Source organism: Hipposideros armiger, unplaced genomic scaffold (assembly GCF_001890085.2).
Source record: "Hipposideros armiger isolate ML-2016 unplaced genomic scaffold, ASM189008v1 scaffold_550, whole genome shotgun sequence".
NCBI classification, from domain to species: Eukaryota; Metazoa; Chordata; class Mammalia; order Chiroptera; family Hipposideridae; genus Hipposideros; species Hipposideros armiger.
The window spans coordinates 22,229-44,792 of NW_017731900.1; the positions used below are offsets into that span (position 1 = coordinate 22,229).

General features: G+C 43.7%; 1 protein-coding gene across 1 annotated transcript in view; it reads left to right on the top strand.

Moving 5' to 3' along the window:
- Window positions 1-22,564, top strand: part of AFF3 (ALF transcription elongation factor 3) — a gene marked incomplete at its 5' end in the record, with an annotated part of 138,313 nt that overhangs the window by 12,894 nt on the left and 102,855 nt on the right. The window contains one exon of the mRNA XM_019669197.1: window positions 8,918-8,958. Within this exon, the coding sequence (XP_019524742.1) occupies window positions 8,918-8,958 (41 nt within the window). The remainder of the gene's footprint in view (window positions 1-8,917; window positions 8,959-22,564) is intronic.

Genomic DNA, 22,564 nt, shown 5'->3' on the forward strand with positions numbered 1-22,564 from the left:
TTCCCCAATAAAAATCTTTAAAAAAAAAAAAAAGAATCTTCGATACTTACCTTATTTTTCAAGGCTTTCATAGCATTTTTGTGTTTCTCTCCTTGCAACACCATGCTCAGACTGGCCCCAAGACAGCCCTGTAGTATTTGAGTTACAGGTAAAATAGGAAGTCGCACCAATCTGCTAATGGTAGTCATCACCCCAGGGGTGAAATGGAGGTTGTTTTCTGTTTTGGTTTGTTGTTTTGGGGGTTTTGCTTGGTATAGGTACTAATTTCTTTTTCCTATAATGAACGCATACCACTTGGACAATTGAAAATTATAATAAAAATTGGGGGCCTGGAATTTAAATTTATACCCCTGATTATGTCACACATGCATACAACAAAGATCAAGTTTAAAATCTGGGGTTTGGGTTAGATGTTACATATTGCATAACTCTGTCATCTTTCTCTCTCAAAGCAACCTAAATATTTTAAGAACATAGTTCTCAAAATTAATGGGGACTGAGTTTTGTGAACATATCTTTAGGAGGACAAAATATTTACGTTTGGAACAGATGTTTAGAGACTGGTAACTTACCACCTGTCCAGCGGGGTCCCCAAATAGTCACCTATTTAGTATCTTGAGAGAAACTGTTACTGTAAATCACCACAAGGAAAAGTTTCATTTCTTGTAAGGAAAGCAGTTTCATAGAAGGTGCCATTTGGGTTTTTAACAAAATGATAGTTTAGCAAAGATTTGTCAGATCTTTTGACCTAAAAGGGTAATTGACAATTGACAAATGATGGCTATTTAAAAGCAAAATACTGTCTAGTTCATTCCTTTAAAAAAAAAAAAGGAATGCTTGGTTTTTAATTGTAATAATGGAAGCGTGAATAAACATTAGAACCTATGTTAAAGATTAAAGCTCAGTTTTCTAGTTCTCATTCTCTGTAACAAAAGGTTTTTGGAATGAGATCAAACTGAATGAATGGATGAGATAAAGGCTAATCCATCACCCATCAGGGGCTCCGGAGAGGCACCATTAGGGCTTGGTCATCTGGTGACATTATATTTGTCAAGCAGTTGTGTGCCCTGTGCTGTTGTTTAGACCTTGTACTAAGGGTTGCTCAATAATGTAACTGGTACCCATTTCCTGTCCTCAAGAAGCTGGTATCTAGCCTCCCTACATCTTGCCCTGTATGGGGTAAGTATCCAGCTGCCTAGGTGGAAGTGGCTACTTCCAATGAGACAACGATTCTACATCTCCCAAAGCACAATTTGCTCCCCACGACCTGGCCTGGGGCTGGGTATCACCCAGCTTTCTTCTACATGCCCCCTACACTGTGGCGAATGTCACGCATGGTCATGGGTCTTTATACCATCATCCTCCCACTGCAGACTGACCGCTTACCACTCCCATACCAGTCTCTATGCCCCACAGACCTCCTCCAGGAATCCACTGGGCCCCTCTGACCCATAGCGTTGCCCTTGTGGCAGTCAGTGTGGCCCACCAGCTAAGGTGCCTTCTATCTTCCAGGCCCAAAGTGGAGCCCTAGCCCCTCTGGAAATAGTCTGATGTCTACTATGGAGAGGGGACAGTCCTGATGGTATGTGCTCACATTGTCCCCACACCTTCCCCTTCTTTCTCCTTAACTCCTAGCAGCTGCCCCTACATTTTTATTTGTGATGGGGATAGGGTAGATAGGTGGATAGAAATGGGCAGGAGAGGGAGAGACCTCACCCAGGTTAGAAAGCCCCTGGCTGCAGCTCCTACTTCGGTCAAGACCCCTTGCCGCTGCCCAACAGGATTCCAGGCTTACACATACCTCTAAATCAGAGATATGTTGTTAAAGGCCAGAGAAGGAAGGAAGACATCCTGCTTGTCAGAGAACACATCCTGTTTGTCAGGACCACCAATACCTTACCTGCCTAATGGGATTCCAGGTTTATACATACCCCTAAGGGATGTGTTTACACATCCTCTGGTTCCTCTAGTGAGGGAAATGTCCTGGAAATGCTCTCTTAATCCCTCTCAGAAGATGCGAGTTGCCAAATTAGGACCATCACTGACAGTCTGACCTCAAACAAGGCCCCCAAGTCAGTCAGTTGGTAACAGGATCCAAGTGATGATATAACGTTATCCAGGCAAACTTCATCCAGTATTGCTAACCCTAATCAGCATTTCCATAGGATATAATAGGTGCTTAATAAATGTTTGTCATTTATGAAATTTATGGTAGACATAAACAAATTTAAGCAATCCAGTGTGGGGGGGAAAAACTAGTCAAACTTTCTCCAAAGATGAAAGTGTTCCCTAGTTTTTAAAAAAGTAAAATAGAGAAAGAATATACAGCTGAGGGGGAAAAAATGTGTTTCAGCATATTGGAGCCATGGCAAATAGTAGTGATTTGTCATCCACAGAAGTTACCTCCTCACATCCTACCCGCGAATTACACTCTGAGTGTTGTCAATCATGAGGAAGCTCTTTCTTATGGGGGTGGGGGTAGAGGGGGATGAGCTAGGATCTCTGCCTTCAAGGAACTTGAGGAGCCAAGACTAAAATTCTCATGAAGCCGATGGCAAACTCCTCAAGAAAGAAAAGAACGCAGTGCTGCTCCATGTTCTAGACAAGGAGTTGAGAGAGAGGAAGGTCTGCAAAAGGTCTAGTGGTCAAAGAACACTTATAGGCAGAATCTAAAGGGAGGAGCAGCTGGAGAGAGAATGGGAAAATGACGTAAGCATTGGCTTGACTTACAGAGACACCAAGTATCAGTGATTTGTCCGATGCTGACCCCATTCAGGTGTTTGCTTTCTTTATTGACAGGTTCCTCAGCCCCTGAAATTCTGTCTTCTCATCCTGATCTTATAGTTGCAACAGAGTGGTCTTTAGTAGAGCAGCCAAACAGCCCAGTGTACTCAGAAAAGTAGCCTTTTCTCATTGCCCCTAGCCCCCATCTAGTTAGTACCCCCTTTCACTCTGAAAATTGTTTTTATTTGGATGATAAATTATATTGTCACCCCTGACTCAGCCTGACCCCTGCAGAGAACAGAATAAGGTCAAGGTCTACTGAATGCTTTCTAGACAGTATTTCTAGGAAATCTAAAAATGCAAAGTACTCATTATTACAGAGGAAAAAATAGAGAAAAAGACTCCTTTCTTTGTCTTGTACCTGTTACTAAATGGATTGAAAAATACCAGATGGAAGCTCACAACACAAAATGTGCAGAGGTTAAACTAGGACTCAAATGAAAATCAACTGCATTAAAGTTAAGTTAATGAAACCTAAAATGTGTTAATAGATGTAGAAGGAAGTTAAACAGGGAAATAAATTAGTAAATATAAGTCTCAACTTAAGAAGAATGGCAAGAAAAAAAGTAAGACCTTCGCAGACAGAATTCCTAAAAAAGATACGGGATTCGATCTAAATTTTCCAGCATGCTTCAGTAACAGCAAAACTCAGATGACCTAAGATTAGTTGTGATGGCATTTATTCAAGTAGATGAATGTGGATCCAGTGTCCTAACACAGGTGGAACTAAATAATTAAAATCCCTGCTATAGAAGCACCACCTTTATTGTTAGGAAAATGAACCTGACACCGCGAAAAGCAAGATGGAGGTTACATGTATGTGAAATGGAAAAACAAAGATACTTCCAGCCACTGGGACCCTAAACCCACTTCTCTTAGAATGATAGCAAACTGTAGATTCAGAAAATTAAGCCATATATCTCCTTTTATTGACTATTATTTGTCAACAATGTATTGATGTTTTGCACTTCATTGGCACTTGACAGATGCAATCTGACGTATCCAACTGTCTACTACTCAGCATGTCCGCATGAACGTACCGGAAGCTACTGGAACTTCACGCATCCAAAATTAAACACTACCTTTGCCGTCACCCCACCCTACCCCCTGTTCCTGCACCAACCTTGCCCATGCTAGTCAGTGGCTCTCCATCCATATCAGGGGCTCAAACTGGAACCTGAGACTCATTCCTGCCACCTCCCCTGGCCTGCCACCTCCAGTCAATCACGAATTTTCCCCATCCTGCCTCCAAAATATAACACAAACTCTCCATCTCCAGTGCTACCATACAGTCCTCTTGCCTGCATTACTGCAACAACTTCAAACTTTGTCCCTTCCTGCCCAAATCCATTCACCACACAGAAGCTAGAGCAGTATTTGAAAAATGTAAATCATATTGCCTCACTCCCCACTCCTTTTTTTTAAATTGAAGATCCACCTGATCATGCAAAGAGTGTATAGGCAGGTCTTATACATCCTTCCCCCAGCTTCCCCCAGTGTAAACCATTCCATGACTTCTAATTGCCCTGTGGATAGTACCCGAAACCCTTAACTTGACCTCCTAGACCCTTGGGGACCTGCCAGTGTCCCCATCACTCGCTGAGTTCCCCCACAGTGACCTTCTTGTAGTTCTCAAACTGAGCAAGGATGTAGGCCTGCCTGGAGTCTTCCCCACCCACTCCTATTTCTCTGCTTCAATAGCTCTTTATCCCCAGGCGTCCGCTTTGTCATCCCTTATGTGGCAAGCCTTCCTTGACCACATACTCCATGTGAGGCCCCCGTCCCATTCTGTTTCATAGCACCCTCTCCTTTTCAGTCATAGCCCCTATAATCTAGAATCTGTGTGTATGTTTATCTTTTCATGTCTGACTTACCTCTAGACCCTCGGTACAATGTGGTGAGCTGCTTTGTCTATTTTGATTGTCACCCAAGCCGAGCCTATTACCTTCACAGAACAGGTACTTCGATTGACTTATGGAGCTGTCCCCATGTTAGTTCTGTTTCTATCAAGTGAGAAGGAACTGGGTTCCTCCTGGCACCCCTCTGAATTTCAGCCTCGTCTCTTTGTTCTCCCCACTGCAGTGGGTTGTCCTGTTCTCCACCCAATTACAATAAGGGCACTTAATTTCCTCTTTGATTTCCCTTCAATAACAGATTGTGACTGGTAATTTATTTAGCGCACCTCAAAACCTAAATGTCTACTGATTATGTTCCCAAGGAACAAGCTTGCTACAGGGGAAACATGTAATCTCTTGAAGAGAGCCTGGAAAATGATTATTTCTGGCAGAAAACTTGTTTTGTCTCACAGACTTAGGCTTCAGAGATTTATGAATGAGTAATGAACTCAGGGAAGATCAATGAAGCATTCTCTTAACCCTCTCAACCTATTTTGCTGCGAACTGGATGAGAGGGGAGCTACTAGAGGAGATGATGATTTAGAAAGAGAGAAATATGGTTGCTGTAACATACAACTCTTGAAAGAAGGAAATTGGGCAATTCATCTAGTTTACTATGAGTTGTTTTTCAGGCTTCAATTATGAGTCACCTAAGTAACTTTTTCTCTGCAATGTAATTCCAGTGTTTATTTATTTTATTATTTTTCCAACAGTAAAAGAAAATAGTGTCCAAAAGCCAAAGTATATTTTAAAAAGGAGGTGGTAAAAAAAAAAGAAAATATTGGCTGTCTTTGCTTTGGTATACGAGTATGACATATAACTTTAATGACATAAAGCTTTTTTTCCTCAAGGTATTATTTAAAACATCTAACATATTCTCGTCTCTTTTCTTGATGGATGATGAGTCTATCCACTGTAAAGTTTTTTAATGATGTAGAGAAACTGCAAATTAAATAGCGTAATCAAAATCAGGCATTAAAAATTGTGAGGTAGGCAGTCGATGGTGCTGAGTACCACGGTGTTAAGTGTCTGGAAACATGTCGTGGTGACAGATTAAAGGGTGAGGATCACAGAAAGTCATTGTTTAATGACTGGTGAGATTCCCGATGTATAAGTCCAAAGCACCTTTTGGTCCCAACATCACATCTATGTGCTTAAGGAAAGCAACCCCTACTCCAGGCTTCCAGCTCAGCTTCCTTAGAGGACTCAGCCAACAGTGGTCCAATGCCATTACCCAACATGGGATGTACCACTCCAGTGATGGTCGAATGGCTGTTGCTTTTTTGTTTGTTTTGTTTTGCTTTTGTTTTTGAAACCATTTTGTTATAGACGTAACATCAACAAGCACTGTTTCATTATCACAGAAGTCTGCGGGAAATATTTGAAGGCAAGGGAGAAAAAAGTGAACAGACTTTTTAAATACGGCCAGCCCTGGCTAGGGGAAAATTCAGATGCCATGTTAGAGATTTCTGTTAAATTTTCAGTCACATCTGCCATGATTGGTATCATTCCAGGAAGAGTCTGTGTCCAAGCCTCTGCTGAGATGATGTTAAGAGACTGTCCTAATAATGCATGCCATCCTTCCTTTAGGGAGTTCAAAATACTTTGTGTATATTTAGCCAAACAGGGTCAGGAGTCTTCTTTTCAAGTGTAGTTTCCAAAAGTGAAAGCCAAGCCATCTTGTCGAGTGATAAGAGAACTCTTTAGGAGACAGACCTGGGAACAATGATGGCTGCCCGTCACCTGCTGGGTGCTTTGGTGACCGTGCTCCTGGGCTGGCTCTCTGGGAGAGCACAGAGGAAGGAGTGAGCGGAGAGAGAAGGAAGTGCTCATCCTCTGAGGTGTCGGAGGGGATCTCCTGGTCTCCAAGCCTTCCTCAGGCTTCTCACCTCTTTCCCTCCCCTCTTTCTACTGCCTCAAGTGTCCTCATCAAGAGAAAGCTCTATAGATATTATTCTTCCCTCTCTGGAACTGATTATGTGACACTGGAACACCAGAGCATTGGGGCTTTAATTCACCGGAATCCAGGGAAGAAGGAGGGGACAGTAACCCCGCAGATAGATAGCCCACAGTATCCTGGACATCAGCAGACGAGCGCCCTCGTCATTCCACTCATGGCAGAAAGAGCAGCTTGGAAGCTGAGCCATAGGCTGAGGGCCAGACTCAAGGCTCATAACATAAATGAATGGCAGAGCCTGCCCCAGAATGGAAGACTTTCACATGCCCAGTTCAACAGATTTTATGTGTTTTCCTAAATCAGTGTGGTCATGTCATTTGTGGAAATTATCTAAGTTCCTGTTATGAATTCAGTTTCAGTTCCTTTTGCCAGGCCTAGAAATTAATGTTCCCTATGTCACTTCTGTCAGATCTGCCTTTCATTCCTATTTTGCGGCAGTATTTCTCCACAGAAACACCCTGTCATTTTAAGGGGCCCATTCCTCATACAAGGGGATTTTTGAAAGGCTGGCCCCAGGCACTAATTGCCAATAGTGATCTCCCTCGTGAATGTAATGTACAGAAACACCCCTACTCAATTCCAGACACCCCGGGGTTGGGGGGAAGGGTTCCCCCAAGTTCAGAACCGCTGTTAGAGGCTTGGATGGCCCTTGCTCTGCCTTTCTAGTCCAGTACGATTAACACCTCTTGACTCCCCAGCCACATCCCTTCCTTGTCTTTAAAGTTTTGTTCAAATTTTAGTGGGAAGGATTCCCTAATGGAGTCATTCCTTTAACGTTCACCCAGTGGATATTTGCTAAGCACCTGCTCACAGTCCCAGGCACTGCCTGCGTTGCTGTTGACCCCCACCCCCCATCAGTTACCACTCACATCCGCACCTTCCGGCACCATCCTAGCTTCATCTTTGTATTTGCGTGATAGTTCACAAGTGTCTTCAAGCCGTCTGTGGACCTCTGTTCTGACTTCCTGCCTGGGGACTGAGCTCCTCCAAGACAGTGACTGCTGCTTCTGCTTTGTTTTTATCCTTCCTGCAGCCCAGTGCAACCGCCTCCATGTGGTAGGAATTCAGGGACTCTTGGACTGACACGCATTTATCACCAAGGGTAGATTTCATTTCTGCAAGAGGGAACATGGTTCTGATGGCTCATGTTTTTCCTAATTTTAAGATTCTGTTTTGTCTGCTATCCAAATGTAGTGAGGACTAGCGTGGGAAACATTTTGGTGTCCCCGGTAAACAGTGAACTTGACGTGTGTAGTGTACACGGTGAAAACAGACTGCACGCAGGTCTTATTTCCTGGTGCACCCTGAGCAAGCCTTGGTCTTAAGGCCATGCTTTGATCCCCTCCCACTTACGACTTCTGAGACAGAACAGAGCATGTCTTCTACCTTCCAAAGTCTCCGAGTGTTCGGCAATAGAAGGCAAATGGGCAAAAGATAGACTAGGCAGAGAAAAGAAAAGTGACTACAAAATGGGGAAAATCTGATGGAGAAATGGAGGCCTTTTTATTTTTTTTTCTTTTAGTTTTTGTTTGATGGAAAAGTTCAACACATACGAAGATGTCTAGAATAATATAATAATCCCCAGTGTGCTCATCGCCTAGTTTCAACAGTTATCAATCCAAGGCTATCTTGTTTCACTCGGATGTGCCTACCTGCTCTCCCTTCCCTTCAAATATATTAATTTAAAGCAAATCCCAAAAACCATAAAATTGGTATCCATAAATATTTCAATATGGATCTCTAAAGACTCTTCTAAAATTGCCACAGAATCATTACTAAGTCTTAAATAAATCAATAATCTCATAATATTATCACGTTTCCAGTCAGTGTTCCAGTTTCCAATTGTGGTGACTTTTTTTTCAATAAATCTGAAAATTGGGTCTAAAATTACACCTTCATTGGGAGAGAAGCTATAAAGGAACCAAAACAGATCTTTTTCAGCAAAGTAGAATAAAACAATGGTAAAGTGATTTCAGGGAGTAAAAATCAAAAAGGTCTGATTCTCACGGGGTCTCCTGAGGCCTGTCCGTCCTCACCTGTCAGTACTTCCTGCCTCCCCAAGCTCGCCCCCTGGTGGCATGTGGGCACTGCAGGGGTTTCAGTTAACTCTTCAAGGAATGTTCCTTTCGTAACATGATAGGACTCTTACTGTGTTCTTAGTAGTTTAATATTTGGCCACACTTCACAAATATGTGTGACATGGGTTTTTGTTTTAAGTGTTGATTGAGCACATAATTTAAAAGTCAGAATACTAAATAAACATCTCTGCCCTTTCTTCCAGCAGGCAGCCCAGAGAACGGCTCTCCACGCTCTGTCTGACAGGTACGTTTTGTCATTTTTATGAACTATAAATTGCTTTATGAAACATTGAGCCCTATTTATTGTGGCATATAATTCATAATCGGATTTTGCCCCTCCAGTGTCTGGGAACTGGGGTTTAAACGTTTTTGTGTGCTTGGATTTGTCACGCACGTGTGGAGTTTATTACTGCAAAGAACCGGCTTGTTGTATTTCACAGAAAGTGTGGCGAGACCCTCGTCACACAGTGAAACAAGAGACAGGGAACTAGAGGAAAAGGCCTGAATGGCACAGTAAATCCTGAACTTCAGAATTGGTTGAGATGTAAACTCATTTCTCAGCAATAAGTACTTCATTTATTGTGAGGTGTTTTCTTCCGACTTTTTCCATCTCATTTCCCCGGGAGCTATCTGTCTTTTGATGAGATTCTCTCTTGGAATATACTTTATGCACGTAACCCAATTCATGGTCCTGAGTGCCTGACTTTTTACTCCATGCTTCAGCTGTTTTTTTTTCGGATGGTACTGTTGAATGAGATATATAAACCTAATCAACTAACACATTCGAGTTCTATTTCACATCCGCTTTGCTGTATAAAGAAAGTGGAACAGAGATATAAAAAGTTACTTTCTAGCACAGACCAGACCCTTTTTTGTTTTGGTTGGGTTTTTTTTCACTTGCTAAGGTGTGTGTGTGTGTGTGTGTGTGTGTGTGTGTGTGTGTGTGTGTGTGTTAACGGATTATCAGGAGGTAAAGACCAAGTCCCTGTTTTTCTCTCCACAAATGAGGTTCTTACAGTGTCAGTTACAGCTGGAAATGTTTCCCCGGCTGGCTGGTGGGCACCTCAGTGTTACCTAGCGACCTGTCACTGCCTTCCCTTCCTTCCCAGTTCTTTATTTTGTGGAATGAGCAATAATTGACTGTGTCAACTAGCTCAGTTTAGCTTCTCCAAGGTAAAACCTGTCACTTAAGCAAATTATCTGTGTGCATGGGTGGACAACGTGTCCTCTGGTGGCAGGCGGAGCTTGAGTCTTTGTATTTCCATTGAAAAGCCTTCCCATGACAACCACACAAGCTTGTGTGCTCTACGAGTGGCTGCCACGTGGTCTCCTGGAATTCCTTCTGGGATTTTCACAAAAGCTGACAACTGTACTGCTTCTGAGTCTGTTGGTAGAAGGAGGAGAGACTGGATCAAAACATTTAAAGTCTGACACGTTAATTCCTTTCATCTACCTATTTCTTTTTTCCCTTTGACTTCTTAAATAAGTGATTCCTTCAACAAAATGCACTGAGAAGCAAGAGAAAGCCCTCACTCAGTATGTAATTGCCAGTGATTACAAGGTTTCTTTGGATTACTGAAAATGTAAAATTGTACTATGGCGATGGTTTCACAACCTTGTAAATATGCTAAAAAATCATTGAATTGCATACTTTAAAATGGGTAAGCTTTATGGTGCATAAATTATATTTCAATAAAGTTACATATATAGATACAAAATGTCATTATGACCTCTGGTAGAATGAATCAAAACCTGTTTTAGGAAAGTATGGACTCCCTTTGAAGGCCTGGTTGCAAAATAGAATCAGAAATCAGGAACTAGAACCAATACATTCTGAGGCTTCATCCCAACGATGTGTGACTCTGTCCTGGGTAGAAACGGTGCCAGGGTTTTAGTGATGAGCAATGTTATTCCTTTTGACTTTTTCCTGATATTCTCTCCTACCCCTGATCAAGCCCAACAGCTAGTCAGCTGGTAAATTATCATCTTAGCCCCTGTTGGTTGTAACTGTTAAGTGCAGAAACTGTGAGAAAAAAGCCCATCCCCTAGAAACAGACACAGAGGTTCCCATTGTCATTACTCTTCCTACGAATTTCTCTGCCTTCAAATGTAATAGAGCATTTCCCCCTTAAATCTAACAGTTTTTTCTGTTCAAAATTGGGGGAACTTGGCTCAATTCAAAGTAATGAGTTGAATGTGCCGTTCTAACGATGCAATTGTGTGAAGCTACCTTCACTGTGCTTTTTCTCTTCTATGCTTCCCACTCATGCAGGCCCACACGAGTAACTTCCATGGCGAGAAGCATCTGTAATCATTTGGAGATACAATTTAAAACTATTCTTCAAAATAAGGGCTTGAGACACCTCCTGAATTGATTGGATTCATTCATGTTTTCTAGTTTCTTAAATTAGAGAATGCTAACTTACCAAGTGACAGAAGTCATCTTCTATCCTACCTATTCTGTTGAATAAACCAGTATTTTCTAGAACATGATCAATGTGACTCCTGCTCAGACCACTGCACGACTTGCATACTGTTCAGTCTGTCAGAGGAACCCCCTCAGGGTGGGAATGGAACTAAGTAAAAAATTCCCTCCAGGTTGTGACCTTCCCAAGGTGGGAGTCTAACCCCAGTATCTCTGGCCAGTTATAGCCTGGTGGTATTCATCTATTATACATTCACTTACACAAACTATTCTGGTTTCCCAAACTTTTTTTTTTTCAGCCTGTGAATCACCTGTGGCTATAAAATTCCATAACGGGTAGGCAGCACTTTTACTTTTGTCCTAGAAAAAGAGAGCACTTTCAGACCCCCACAGGTGCTTCCTGAGTTTTGCAGTTCTTGGAATTGAGCAGAGCAGCCCAGATTGGCCCAGTTCATGCCAGCACAGGCTCCTTGCCTCACGTCCCATTCATGTGCTCATCTGTGGGCCCGACCCCCTTCCATTTAACCTTGAGTACCTGGTAAACACAAGGACGTTGCATACAGGAGTTGGAGCTGTTTTGTTTCAAGATGTGCAACTTGGTGATGATATCGTTGGTGTGACTTGGGGTTGTGAGGGCATGTGAGTTTACAGTGGAGGAAGCCTGTTGTTTTCTGCCTCCCTGGAAGGCAGCCTCCCTCCGAGGCGTGCAGACCAGACCTAATGAGACTAGTTCTAAGGCAGAGGGGTGGCCTTTCCCTTTCCTTTCTAAGGACCATAGAAAGCTCATCCTGGTCGGCTGTCAGAGGGGAGAGAATATCCAGATGTTTTCTAAAGGCCAATCTCATCTGTCTTTTCACTTCTCCGGTTTCCTGGCTTAAATAGGCACTCTGGCAGAAACCCAATATCTGGCAGTTAAGAATGTATGCTTTCAGTTCAGTGAACCCTCAGTAATTAATGCACAACCCTGATCAATTACAACTATGGTAGTTCATTACTTCATTTAAAAACCATCTGTGGTCACTCCTAAAGAAAACCGCTGGCCTGGTTTGGTTTTGCCTGAGCAATGGGCTTAATTTATGATTCAGCCAAAACAGCCAAAGTGTCCACAGTTCCACATGGGAATCCCGGGGGCAAATCTGGGCTTCAGCCCAGCTCACTTTTGTGTCCCCCCACCCCTCTACCCAGACCCCAACCCCCTGTAGTGACAGGAAGGGTCGTTTGTAGGTGGGATGGCGCTTTTTTGTTCTTTTTTTTCTGCTGACTGCTGAGTTTTTCATCTATTTTATGCCATTGAGCATCACTTGGCCTACCAGAGGCCCACCAATACCCCAAATGATGAAAAAAAAAAATCAGGATACCAGAGCAAGGAGAGGGAGCAAAATTCTCAGCAAGGTAAACAAGCCAATTACAAAACAAACAAAAAAAACCTCAGTTTGCAAAGAGACACCATCCTTCCTACTTACTCCTTAGAATGTGCCTCTCAAGTGTCTTTTTTTTGTTTTAATTAAAGTTTATTGGGGGTGACAATGGTTAGTAAAGTTACATAAGTTTCAGGTGTGCAATTCTGTAATACATTATCTATCAGGTATCTTTTCTTCTCATGGATGATTGCGTTGGGTGGGGTAGAGAGACGCAGAGGACAACAGGGATAGGTGGGCATGAGGGTCACTGGTAAGAGTGTGTCTGGTGGGGACGCAGGCACTGGGCATGCCGCCTTGTTGCTGGTAATGTGGGGAGTGTGTGGAGTGCTGGGAGAGGAGGAAGGGCGTGTGTGCAGCATATGAAGTGCCTAAGGGTGTGATTAACTTCCCTTCCTGAGCAGTAAATAGTAGATAGCTGTGATCAAAAGAAGGATCCGTGTGATTTATCAAGCCGAGCAACTGTGCGTTTGCAGAGAAGCTGGAGGTCAATCTTGAAATCTAGGGCAAGGCGCGCGTGAGGACTGAGAGGACCCAGAAGTTAATCATCCCCTTGGACCGCTTCCATCTGTCTGGGAGCGACATTGCCGCTGCAGAGCGAGCAGCGGTGCTGTGAGGCTGCCGACCACGAATTCCTATGTGCTGTGAAACCTCAAGCGTCGTCGGCAGTAACTTGGGTTTTATAAAAATGGAGCCTAATTTCATGTGCATAAATCACATTCCGTTAGAAATGTGAGGAGCTGGGGGGAAAAAAATTGTGCTCGACTTAAAAAAAAAAGGAACGAACAAGAAAGCCAACATGAAAACAGTTGTTGAAACGATGGCACTCGGAGGGCACGGATGGCCGTGTGGTTAAATTGTGCATATAATCACCTTCTGAAATGTCAGCCTGTGACTCCAGAAATGTCTACATTTTTATAGCCTTGGAGATGCATCGCTAGACTGTACCCTGTCAGCCCATCTGGCAATATCTCAGGTCCCGGATCCGTTTATATTGAAATCCAAATATCCGCCATTGATTTATTCATTTATGCCACCAGTATTTATGGAGCGCATCCTGGGAGCCCCGCCCGGCGCTGTGAGGCAGCAGGAGTGCAGGGGTGAGCAGACATGGCCATGCACCTATGCTCAGAGTTTCCCTGTCGGAGCGGGGCTGACTCTGGAAAGAGAAAGACCTCGTCAGGCTCATGCATTTGCTGCTATCAATTTTGCATTTTCTCAAATAAATGTCACCCATCAAATTGCCTCTTTCCATTAGGGAGACTGTAATGAAATTAACTAAGTGAGGAAGAGCCTACAATGAAGGAGTTTTTACCTCCCCAGGAGTCTGATCTGCCTCCGCAAGCAGCACTGGAAATGGCCCCAAACAAGGTGGGGAGGACTTTTAAAGAAAGTTCTAAATGTCCAACTTGGAAGATGCCCAGGAGGCACCCTGGAAGGTGGTGTCCACCCTGGAGACCCACAGCCGTCGCTAGGAACTCTTTATAATGAAGCTCTTTTGGTTCACCATGTAAATAAAAACTTCTTTAAGGGCTTTAGAGTTTAGAAACACTGTCATATTGACTGTCTATTTTATGATCCTCACAAGCACCCTGTAGATGGGGAGGGACCCATTTTACAGACAAGAAAACTGAGCCTGAGAAGGTGATGTGACTCACCCCCGGTCACAAGGTAGCAAGTGGCAGAGCTGGGACTAGACTCCAGGTCCTCTGACTCGCCATGCAAATAATTCTCTTGTCTCCATCACACAGCACAAAGCAGAGGACAGGGTCAGAAGCAGGTAGCTCAGGCCACATTCTAACAAAGAGTTCAGTCAGCCTCCACTAAAATTTTCTTTGTATCTACTAATAGTTATAGTAATCATAATATTTCTGGCTTAGTTATCTTTTTATCCCCATCATGTAGCACAGTTCCTGACAATTAAGAGACACCATAAGTTATTTGATGAATGAAAGAGAACATGAACAAATGAACGAATGAACTAGGACCAGTGTTTTGTGGTTAAAGAATGACAACTTTGGACTTAGAAAACGCTTTTCAGAAACTGTAGCTGTCTGCCACTGCAGCTGACCACCTCGGGAGGCAAAGTGGGATGGTCAGGGGCTGATCACTAAGGGTTTCAAGCAGGTGTCCAAATGCTATAGAATTGAGAAACACTATTAACGGCCACACAGGTCGGGGGGACTGGAATGATTTTTAAAAATCACTCCAAAAGTAGGCAAGAAAGTCTCAAGAAAAAAACTTCAAAAGACTAGAATCACCAAGTGCAATTAAATTAGAGTGGAATTAAATTAGAAATAGGTAACCAAAAGACAACTGCATGGTGCCACGGGAGGCTTTCCTACACAGAGCGGGAGTGAAGCCCATGACCATTGACCCCTCCCTCCCCTTCCCTAACGCTGTGTTTCACGCTTAAAATGCCCTCCTATCTTATCTCTACCAATTGTTCATGCTTCTTTTTTCCCTTCATTCAGTTGATCACATTACAGTTCTGAGTTCCTGCATTGGGGAAGGCATTGTGCTGGTCTCTGTGGAAGACCCAAAAATCCATTACCGGGGATCCCACTGTGCAGGAGTTCACAGTGGAAGAGGACCCTTTAGGCATCCGCGTAACCCCTGTGTACACTCAGTGTCGACATACGCATACCTCATCCTAGGTCTGATGAGCACAGCTGTCATGTATAGGGACTACGCTGAGCATTTCACATACAAGGTGAAGTTCCCGAACTTGTTGCAATGCTGTTGCTAATCTTTTTTGATATCAGAGGGATTATGCATTATGAATATGTACCAACTGGACAGACAGTTAACCGAATTCACTATTATATTTGGAAGTGCTGAAAAGGCTGCATGAAAAAGTTAGACGACCTGAACTTTTCACCAACAATTCATGGTTCTTGTGTCACAACAGTGCACCAGCTCATGTCTATGAGAGAGTTTTTAGCCAGTAAACAAATAACTGTATTGGAACACCCTCCCAACTTACCTGATCTAGCCCCCAATGACTTCTTTCTTCACCCAAAGATACAGGAAATATTGAAAAAAAGACATTTTGATGACATTCAGGACATCAAGGGTAATATGACAACAGCTCTGGTGGCCATTCCAGAAAAAGAGTTTCAGAATTGCTTTAAAGGGTGGACTAGGTGCTGGCGTCTGTGCATAGCTTCCCAACGGGAGCACTTCGAAGGTGACTGTAGTGATATTCAGCAATGAGATATGTAGCACTTTTTCTAGGATGCGTTTGTGAACTTAATTATCAGACCTCATACATTACTTCATTTAACCCTCACTAGCACCGTCTCAGCTAAGAAGGAGGAATTCAACATTAGGGCCTTAAAGGAGATATTTTCAATGAAGTTTGATTTCATTTCATTTTCCAAATCCCCTCCCTAACATCCTAGTGAATCCAAGTTTCCAGAGATACAGAACTTAACCCAGAGCCTTACAGCCATGAAGCCCAACATAGTCTGTCTGTAGTCAATACCAGGAACATCCTGCTTCATGAACATCTCCCACCCCCATCAAGTTTTGAAGAAATATTAAATGTCACAGGTGGGGGTGCAGGTGAAACACTGAAGCACTCTCAGAGCACAGAGAGAGCAGGCACGAGGCATTTGAGATGGCACACGCAGGATGGGTCGCATCAGGTGACCCAGGATGGAGAAGGGAAGAGCCAGCCTTCTCTGCAGAAAGATTGGCCTGATAAGGCAAGGCTGCAGAGGTCAGCAAGGAACAGCAGGCCCTTCGTGACTCCAGGGGTGAGCGTCGTGAGGAAAGGTGTCTGGGAGGCAGCTCTGGACGGCCGCTAGGGAAAGGCAGGGGTGGGGGTCACTGTTAGTGCCACAGTGCTTCCTCCAAATGTGGGGCCGAGCCTCACCTTCCACAGAAACCTTCAAGAACCAGCTGACCTGACTCCTGCAGCTTCTGTTCCACCAGCATCTCGTATAATTGCTGACACAGGCATGCTCCTGCCCTCAGATTCCTTTATGAATTTATGGTCTCAACAACAGACTGGCGACAGGGAATCACTTCTTGACGTTTAGGTACACTGTATACAAAATGACGGCTCAATAATGACTTACCAAGTGGCTTTCCAACAAGCAATACCAAGAATTCCAATTATGCCATTCATCGCTGCTCCCCTGATAAAGAGGAAAACAATTCCATACTCCAGCCTGCCTTTACCTAATCTCCTCTCCTTTTACAAGACATCATGAAGCCATGCAGTGGATTTTGAATCTTTAAACTTGGGCTGGAATTTGTTTTGGGCAAAGTATTTACCCATCTGCATCTGAACTTTCTCAGTTGCATCAGTGGGGTGATGAGAGTGCCCCCCTTGTTAGGTTCATAGACAGATTATATGAGGTGACAAGTAGAAAAGGGGCTTTGTTGATCTACCCATATGATAGTACTCTATTGCACCACTTAGAAAAGCCACTCACCAGGATATCATGAGATACTGGGTTTTTTAAAAATATTTTTATTAAACTACAGCTAACATACAATATTACATTAGTTTTAGGTGTACACCATGGTTTTTCAACATTTGTGTACCTTTCCATTCTACCAAGAAGCTTGAAAACCAAAAGAAGAAAAGTATCAGAGTATGGATTTCATACATGAAACCTTGAATAACTAATCGTATGGGGCATGTTTTTATATCAACATTTTGGAAAAATAAGTATCAACAAATCCTTACCATTGCACCTTCCAACCCTACCTTGTAGTTTGTCCTAATCCGGTCTGTTCTCCCCTGTGAGCCCACCCGTAGGTCTCCGGGTCCTCGGTGAGGGTCCCATGTGCCTGCAAGGAGGCTGCAGCCTATGTCTTCCGAACCATCTTCCTGTTTCACTCTTTTGGAAAAGTCATCCTGGGGCATTTCCTGACACCTTGTCCAGTTGATGGCCAAAGAATTGTTCTCATTTTATTATTTCAAAGTACAGAAATATTATTTCAAAAGCAAGCCGGAATTCTCAGATAATATGGGGGAATCACTGGTAGAGATTTGTTTGAGGGTTGTGAGAAGACAGAAAAACGCCGAGCCAGCGGCCGCGCTCTCCTCTCTAACAGGGTGGATGAGACCCATCTATAGTCACAGAAGTGGACACCTCGGCCTCACCACCCCTCCTGGAAAGGCCACATATGGCTTTTGGTGGCTGTTAGCTTAACCGACTGCATTAACAACATAAGCAAATGCAGGCTATTGGGTCTAAAAAATCAGCTTTTAAAAAGCCCCCCTAGCCCTAATTTCCACAGTAAAACCAAATAGCTCCACAGAAGCCATTAAGTTCTATCAGGTAAATAACACATCTTAAAAGGTCCCAAACTTGCATTTTACACAATAGAACAGTGCAGCCTGGAAGAAACTGTTACCATCTTTTGAGTAAATAAATAAATTGTATGAAGCCAATAATTGCCCTTCAAGGTGGTTTAGTGGGTTTGGGGATGCCTGAGGACTCATGCTGCCTGACGGCTGGACAGAGAGGATGGAGCAGGGGGCGCCTCTCGGCGAAAGTAAGTTCTAACCCTTTAAGTCAAAGCCCACAGTTGCCATGAGCCTTCAGTAACAGATTGGGTGGCTTAAGATGGATCAGACTTAAAAGGGTTTGATCTCCTTAAAATAGAATGATAGTGGTGATGGCTGTGCAACGGTGTAAGTGTAGTTAATGCCACTGACTTGTACACTTGGAAATGGTTAAAATAGTCAATTTTATGTTATATGTATTTTATCATGATAAAAAAATTTAATGTACATCTCTGCACATACTAACATTCCAAATGCTTTAGGATGGCCCCCTTTCTTATATGTCTGGAATGGGAAGCGGTTATCTCTGTCACTAGTTTGAGGTACTAGAGTTCTAGCCTGGAAATTCTTTCTTCCTTCTCTGCTGGTGGAGAAGGATGCTGGCAGGTAACCCTGGTCTCTTGTGGTGGGGACCCACCATCTCTCCTCTGCTCCTATAGCCAGGGGTCTGTGAGTTAATCATCCACACCACCTGAGTTAAACAACCTCAGGAAGAGGGCCAGAGGGAACCAGACACCCCATAAGAATAGTGACTTACGAAGTCTGACAATTAAGTTAGCAAACTTGTTGTAATGATAGTGCTAACCTTTTTTGATATCAGAGGGACTATTCATTATGAATTTGTAGCAGCTGTACAAACAGTTAACCAAGTTTATTATTTGGGAGTGCTGAAAAGGCTGCGTGAAAAAAGTGGACAAAGGGCTGGCCGAGTGGCGCATTGGTTAAGATTTGGCTTGGGACGCCAGCTCTGAGCAACTGGGCCCCAGTTCAGATCCCACATTAGGGCCAGTGACACTGCCCTCTACAGCTAAGATGGTGAACAACAGCTCAACCTGGAGCTGAGCTACCGTGAGTTGCCGGTGGTGGCGTAGGCTGCAGTGAGGCTGCAGTGGGCTGCCATAAGCTACCGTGAGTGGCTGGCAGCCAGTGTGAATGGCCGGCAGCCGCTGTGAGTGACTGTCCAGTGGCTGGCAACCAATCTGCCTCACCCGGGAAGAGCACAATGATAATACCAACATGGGGCAGTGAAGCAACATCCTCCACAACTAGATAGAAGAACAAAAGGACAGCAACTTGTCTGTTCCCCTTCCCCGATTCTCCAATAAAGTCCTTAAATAAAAATTTTAAAAAACTATAAAGTATTAAAAAAGAAAAAGGTAGACGAAAATGACCTGAAATTTTCGCCAACAATTCATGGCTCTTGCATCACGACAATGCACCAGCTCACACGGCACTGTCTATGAGGGAGTTTTTTGCCAGTAAACAAATAACTGTATTGGAACATCCTTCCTACTGACCTGATCAGGCCCCCAGTGACTTCTTTCTTTACCTGAAGATGAAGGAAATATTGAAAGGAAGACATTTTTATGACATTCAGGACATCAAGGGGAATACAATGACAGCTCTGGTGGCCATTCCAGGAAAAGAGTTCTAAAATTTCTTTGAAGGGTGGACTAGGCGCTGGCATTGGCGCATAGCTTCCCAAGAGGAGTACTTCGAAGGTGACCGTAGTGATATTCAGCAGTGAGGCATGTAGCACTTATTCTAGGATAAGTTCACGAACTTAATTGTCAGCCTCATAACAATGAGGCCTATACTTTAAATGATTATCTTTGATTCACTGCCATCCACATAGTGTTCCCTTGTTCTGAATTCATTCCCTAAGTTGATAGAGCTGCTGAAGGTAAAATAAAAATAAGAAAGCTGTGAGTTACTTCTATTGAAAGTCTTTACCTCTGTATCATACTTCTTTTGAACACTGTGTCGTTGTCACTTTTAGACCAAGGACAACGGTACACTGTGTGTCTAGTGTTGGTTATTCCTTTAATTTTTAATGCAGCCAAAAACATTTTTAAAGTATCCAATACAGGAGACATCTCAAAGTTGGAATTAAGAGAAATAACTATTGTGTAATTAGCATAGTTTCAATATTTGTCACTGCTGTCTACTTTTTAAAAATATATACTTTTGATGTAGAATTACACCTGTACCTTCTTAAATAACTACTTAGATTGAATTAAACACTTGCTGCCCTGCACTGAATGTGCCACTGATTAGTTAATTAGTGGTTGGCTCTGTGAAAATATTTAAACCGATTACAAAAGCAGATAATCTATCGTCTGTCTCCCCCTCTCTACTTTTACAATTTTGCATACACGGTCACCATTTTCAGTGACCCCTTCTGGGAAACTGAACATAAAGAAACCCAAGGGCAAGAAATTATATATTTATTTTACAGGGGAAAAAAAAGAAAATTAAAAAAAGATGCATTTTTAACACACATGTAGACTTCTTAACACGCTGGTGGCACTGTCTTTGGCTGTATCACTCGTGCCTGTGCTTNACAGCGTAGGCTGCAGTGGGGCTGCAGTGGCTGCCTTAAAACTACCTTGAGTGGCTGGAAGCTGGCATGAGCGGCCGGCAGCCAGTGTGAGCTGCCAAGAGTCACCATGAGAGGCCGTCCAGTGGCCCAGTGACCAATCTGCCTCACCCGAAAAGAGCACAATGATAATACCAACATGGGGCAGTGAAGCGACGTCCTCCACAACTAGACTGAAGAACAAACGGACAGCAACTTGTCTGTTCCCCTTCCCCGATTCCCCAACGCTGTTTCCCTTCCCCAATTCCCCAATAAAATCTTTAAAAAAAAAAATACATAGCTTTGACAATTTGAGATGAGTTCCCAGGTCCCCAAACTTTCGATCTGTGATTAACTGTAATTAATCTTCTCATATGTCCCTCTCTCTGGGATCCTGTCAAATAACCCAGAAGACACTGCAAAATGGCAAGCAGGACATCACCTGCACATTATTTAATAGTGATGCTGTTGCCACGGGTCATGCATCTTCCTTAAGTAATCCATCCACAAACCTTCCAGGAGTGTCCCCTCAGTGTTTAGGTCATATTTTGGGGTCTTTTTTCATATTGGATGGATAAGAAAATCACACACCTTATTTGCCAGGTTTAGCAAATAAAAATACAGGAACAATGAATAATTCTTTACTATAGCTATATCCCTAATTTTACATATTAGTCATTGTTTATCTGAAATTCAGCTTTCCCTGGGTGCCCTATATGTTATGTGGCAACCCTACACAAACTGTATTCTAATTGAAAGATCATTAAGAAAAAAAATGTTCTGTAGAAGTATTGGATTTTTGTTGGATGTTCCATAAGAAAATGTCAAGATCTTGCCGGCCATCTTTAATTCAAATTGTGGGTGCAGCTTTAATCAAAATTCTGTCTCACTCTTCAAGAGAGCTTCCTTGAAAACTAATTTGCTCTTTTCAGTAGCATAAGCCTCTCACTGTCAATAGAAGCCATGCACAGCGGTTCCTCTCGATTTTCCGGACGTGTCTTTGTGTACATGGCGTGTGTCATANTTAACACGCTGGTGGCACTGTCTTTGGCTGTATCACTCGTGCCTGTGCTTGAGTAAGTGGCAGGCCAGCTGGAGAAACATTTGCGGTGGCTGGCTGGGTGACTAGTAGATAGATTAGGTTTGGTTTTTCTGTTTTGTTTTGCTTACAACCCAACTACTTAGCTACTTTTGATGAAGTTTATTTAAATTGTGACACACCATTGTTTCTCAGTTTGGTTTCTTAAATCTCCATTTAGTGGGGAAAACCGAAGCCCTGGAGCCTTTCTCTGCTTTCAGAGCCTTTCTCTGCTTTCAGAGCCTTTCAGGCCAGCGCTGCCCAGCACTCCTATCCCCTCTATACCCGCTTCCCCAGTAAATTCCTACCAGACAGTTCCACACAGGCCATTTCACTCTTCAGACTCCCAGAGCCAGCTGGAGCAAGGCGTCCCTCCAGCTGCTGACTCTGGGCACAGAGCCTGCCCCTCCTGCCTTTCCTCCACTCCCCAGTTGGCCTCCCAGAGGCAGCCGTGGGCCAGCATTGGCCGAGCTGGCCAGCTGGCCTTGAATGACTGTTCTGGAGCCCGATGAGCTCCCTGCTGCTGTTGAAAGGTTAATGTGCTCCCCGTCAGCTGGAGCGACCTGACCTTCCCGACTCTGTCCAACTCCTTTCCCTGTGCTGGCTCCCAGGCAAGTGACTGGCGGCCCAGCTGCCACACCATGTCCCCTCGTGGCCTGCACAATGCAGCGCCCACCTCTGCCCTCGCCAGCCAGCATCCCAGCCCGGCCATCTGCATCCCTGTCATTGGGTACAAACACCGGAGCTGCCGAATTCTGAGCAGATTTCTCAGCCTCCCCTCCTGTCTCTGGAGTTCTCCACAGCTTTGGGTTTGAGCCCTCCTGCTGCCCTCTACATGCTGCTCCCCTCGTCCTGAGAGGCAGCGCTCAGTATGTCAGTGCTTCTTCATTAATTATAGGTCAGTGAGGTTAAGTTGAAATCAAACCGACTACTTGTGGTGGGACAGTCCATGACCCCTGTTTCTATTTCGCAGACCAGGTCTGCCTGCTTCCTGGCCGCGGTCAGGCTAATTGGACGGGACTGCCAGGCCACCCAGCCCAGGC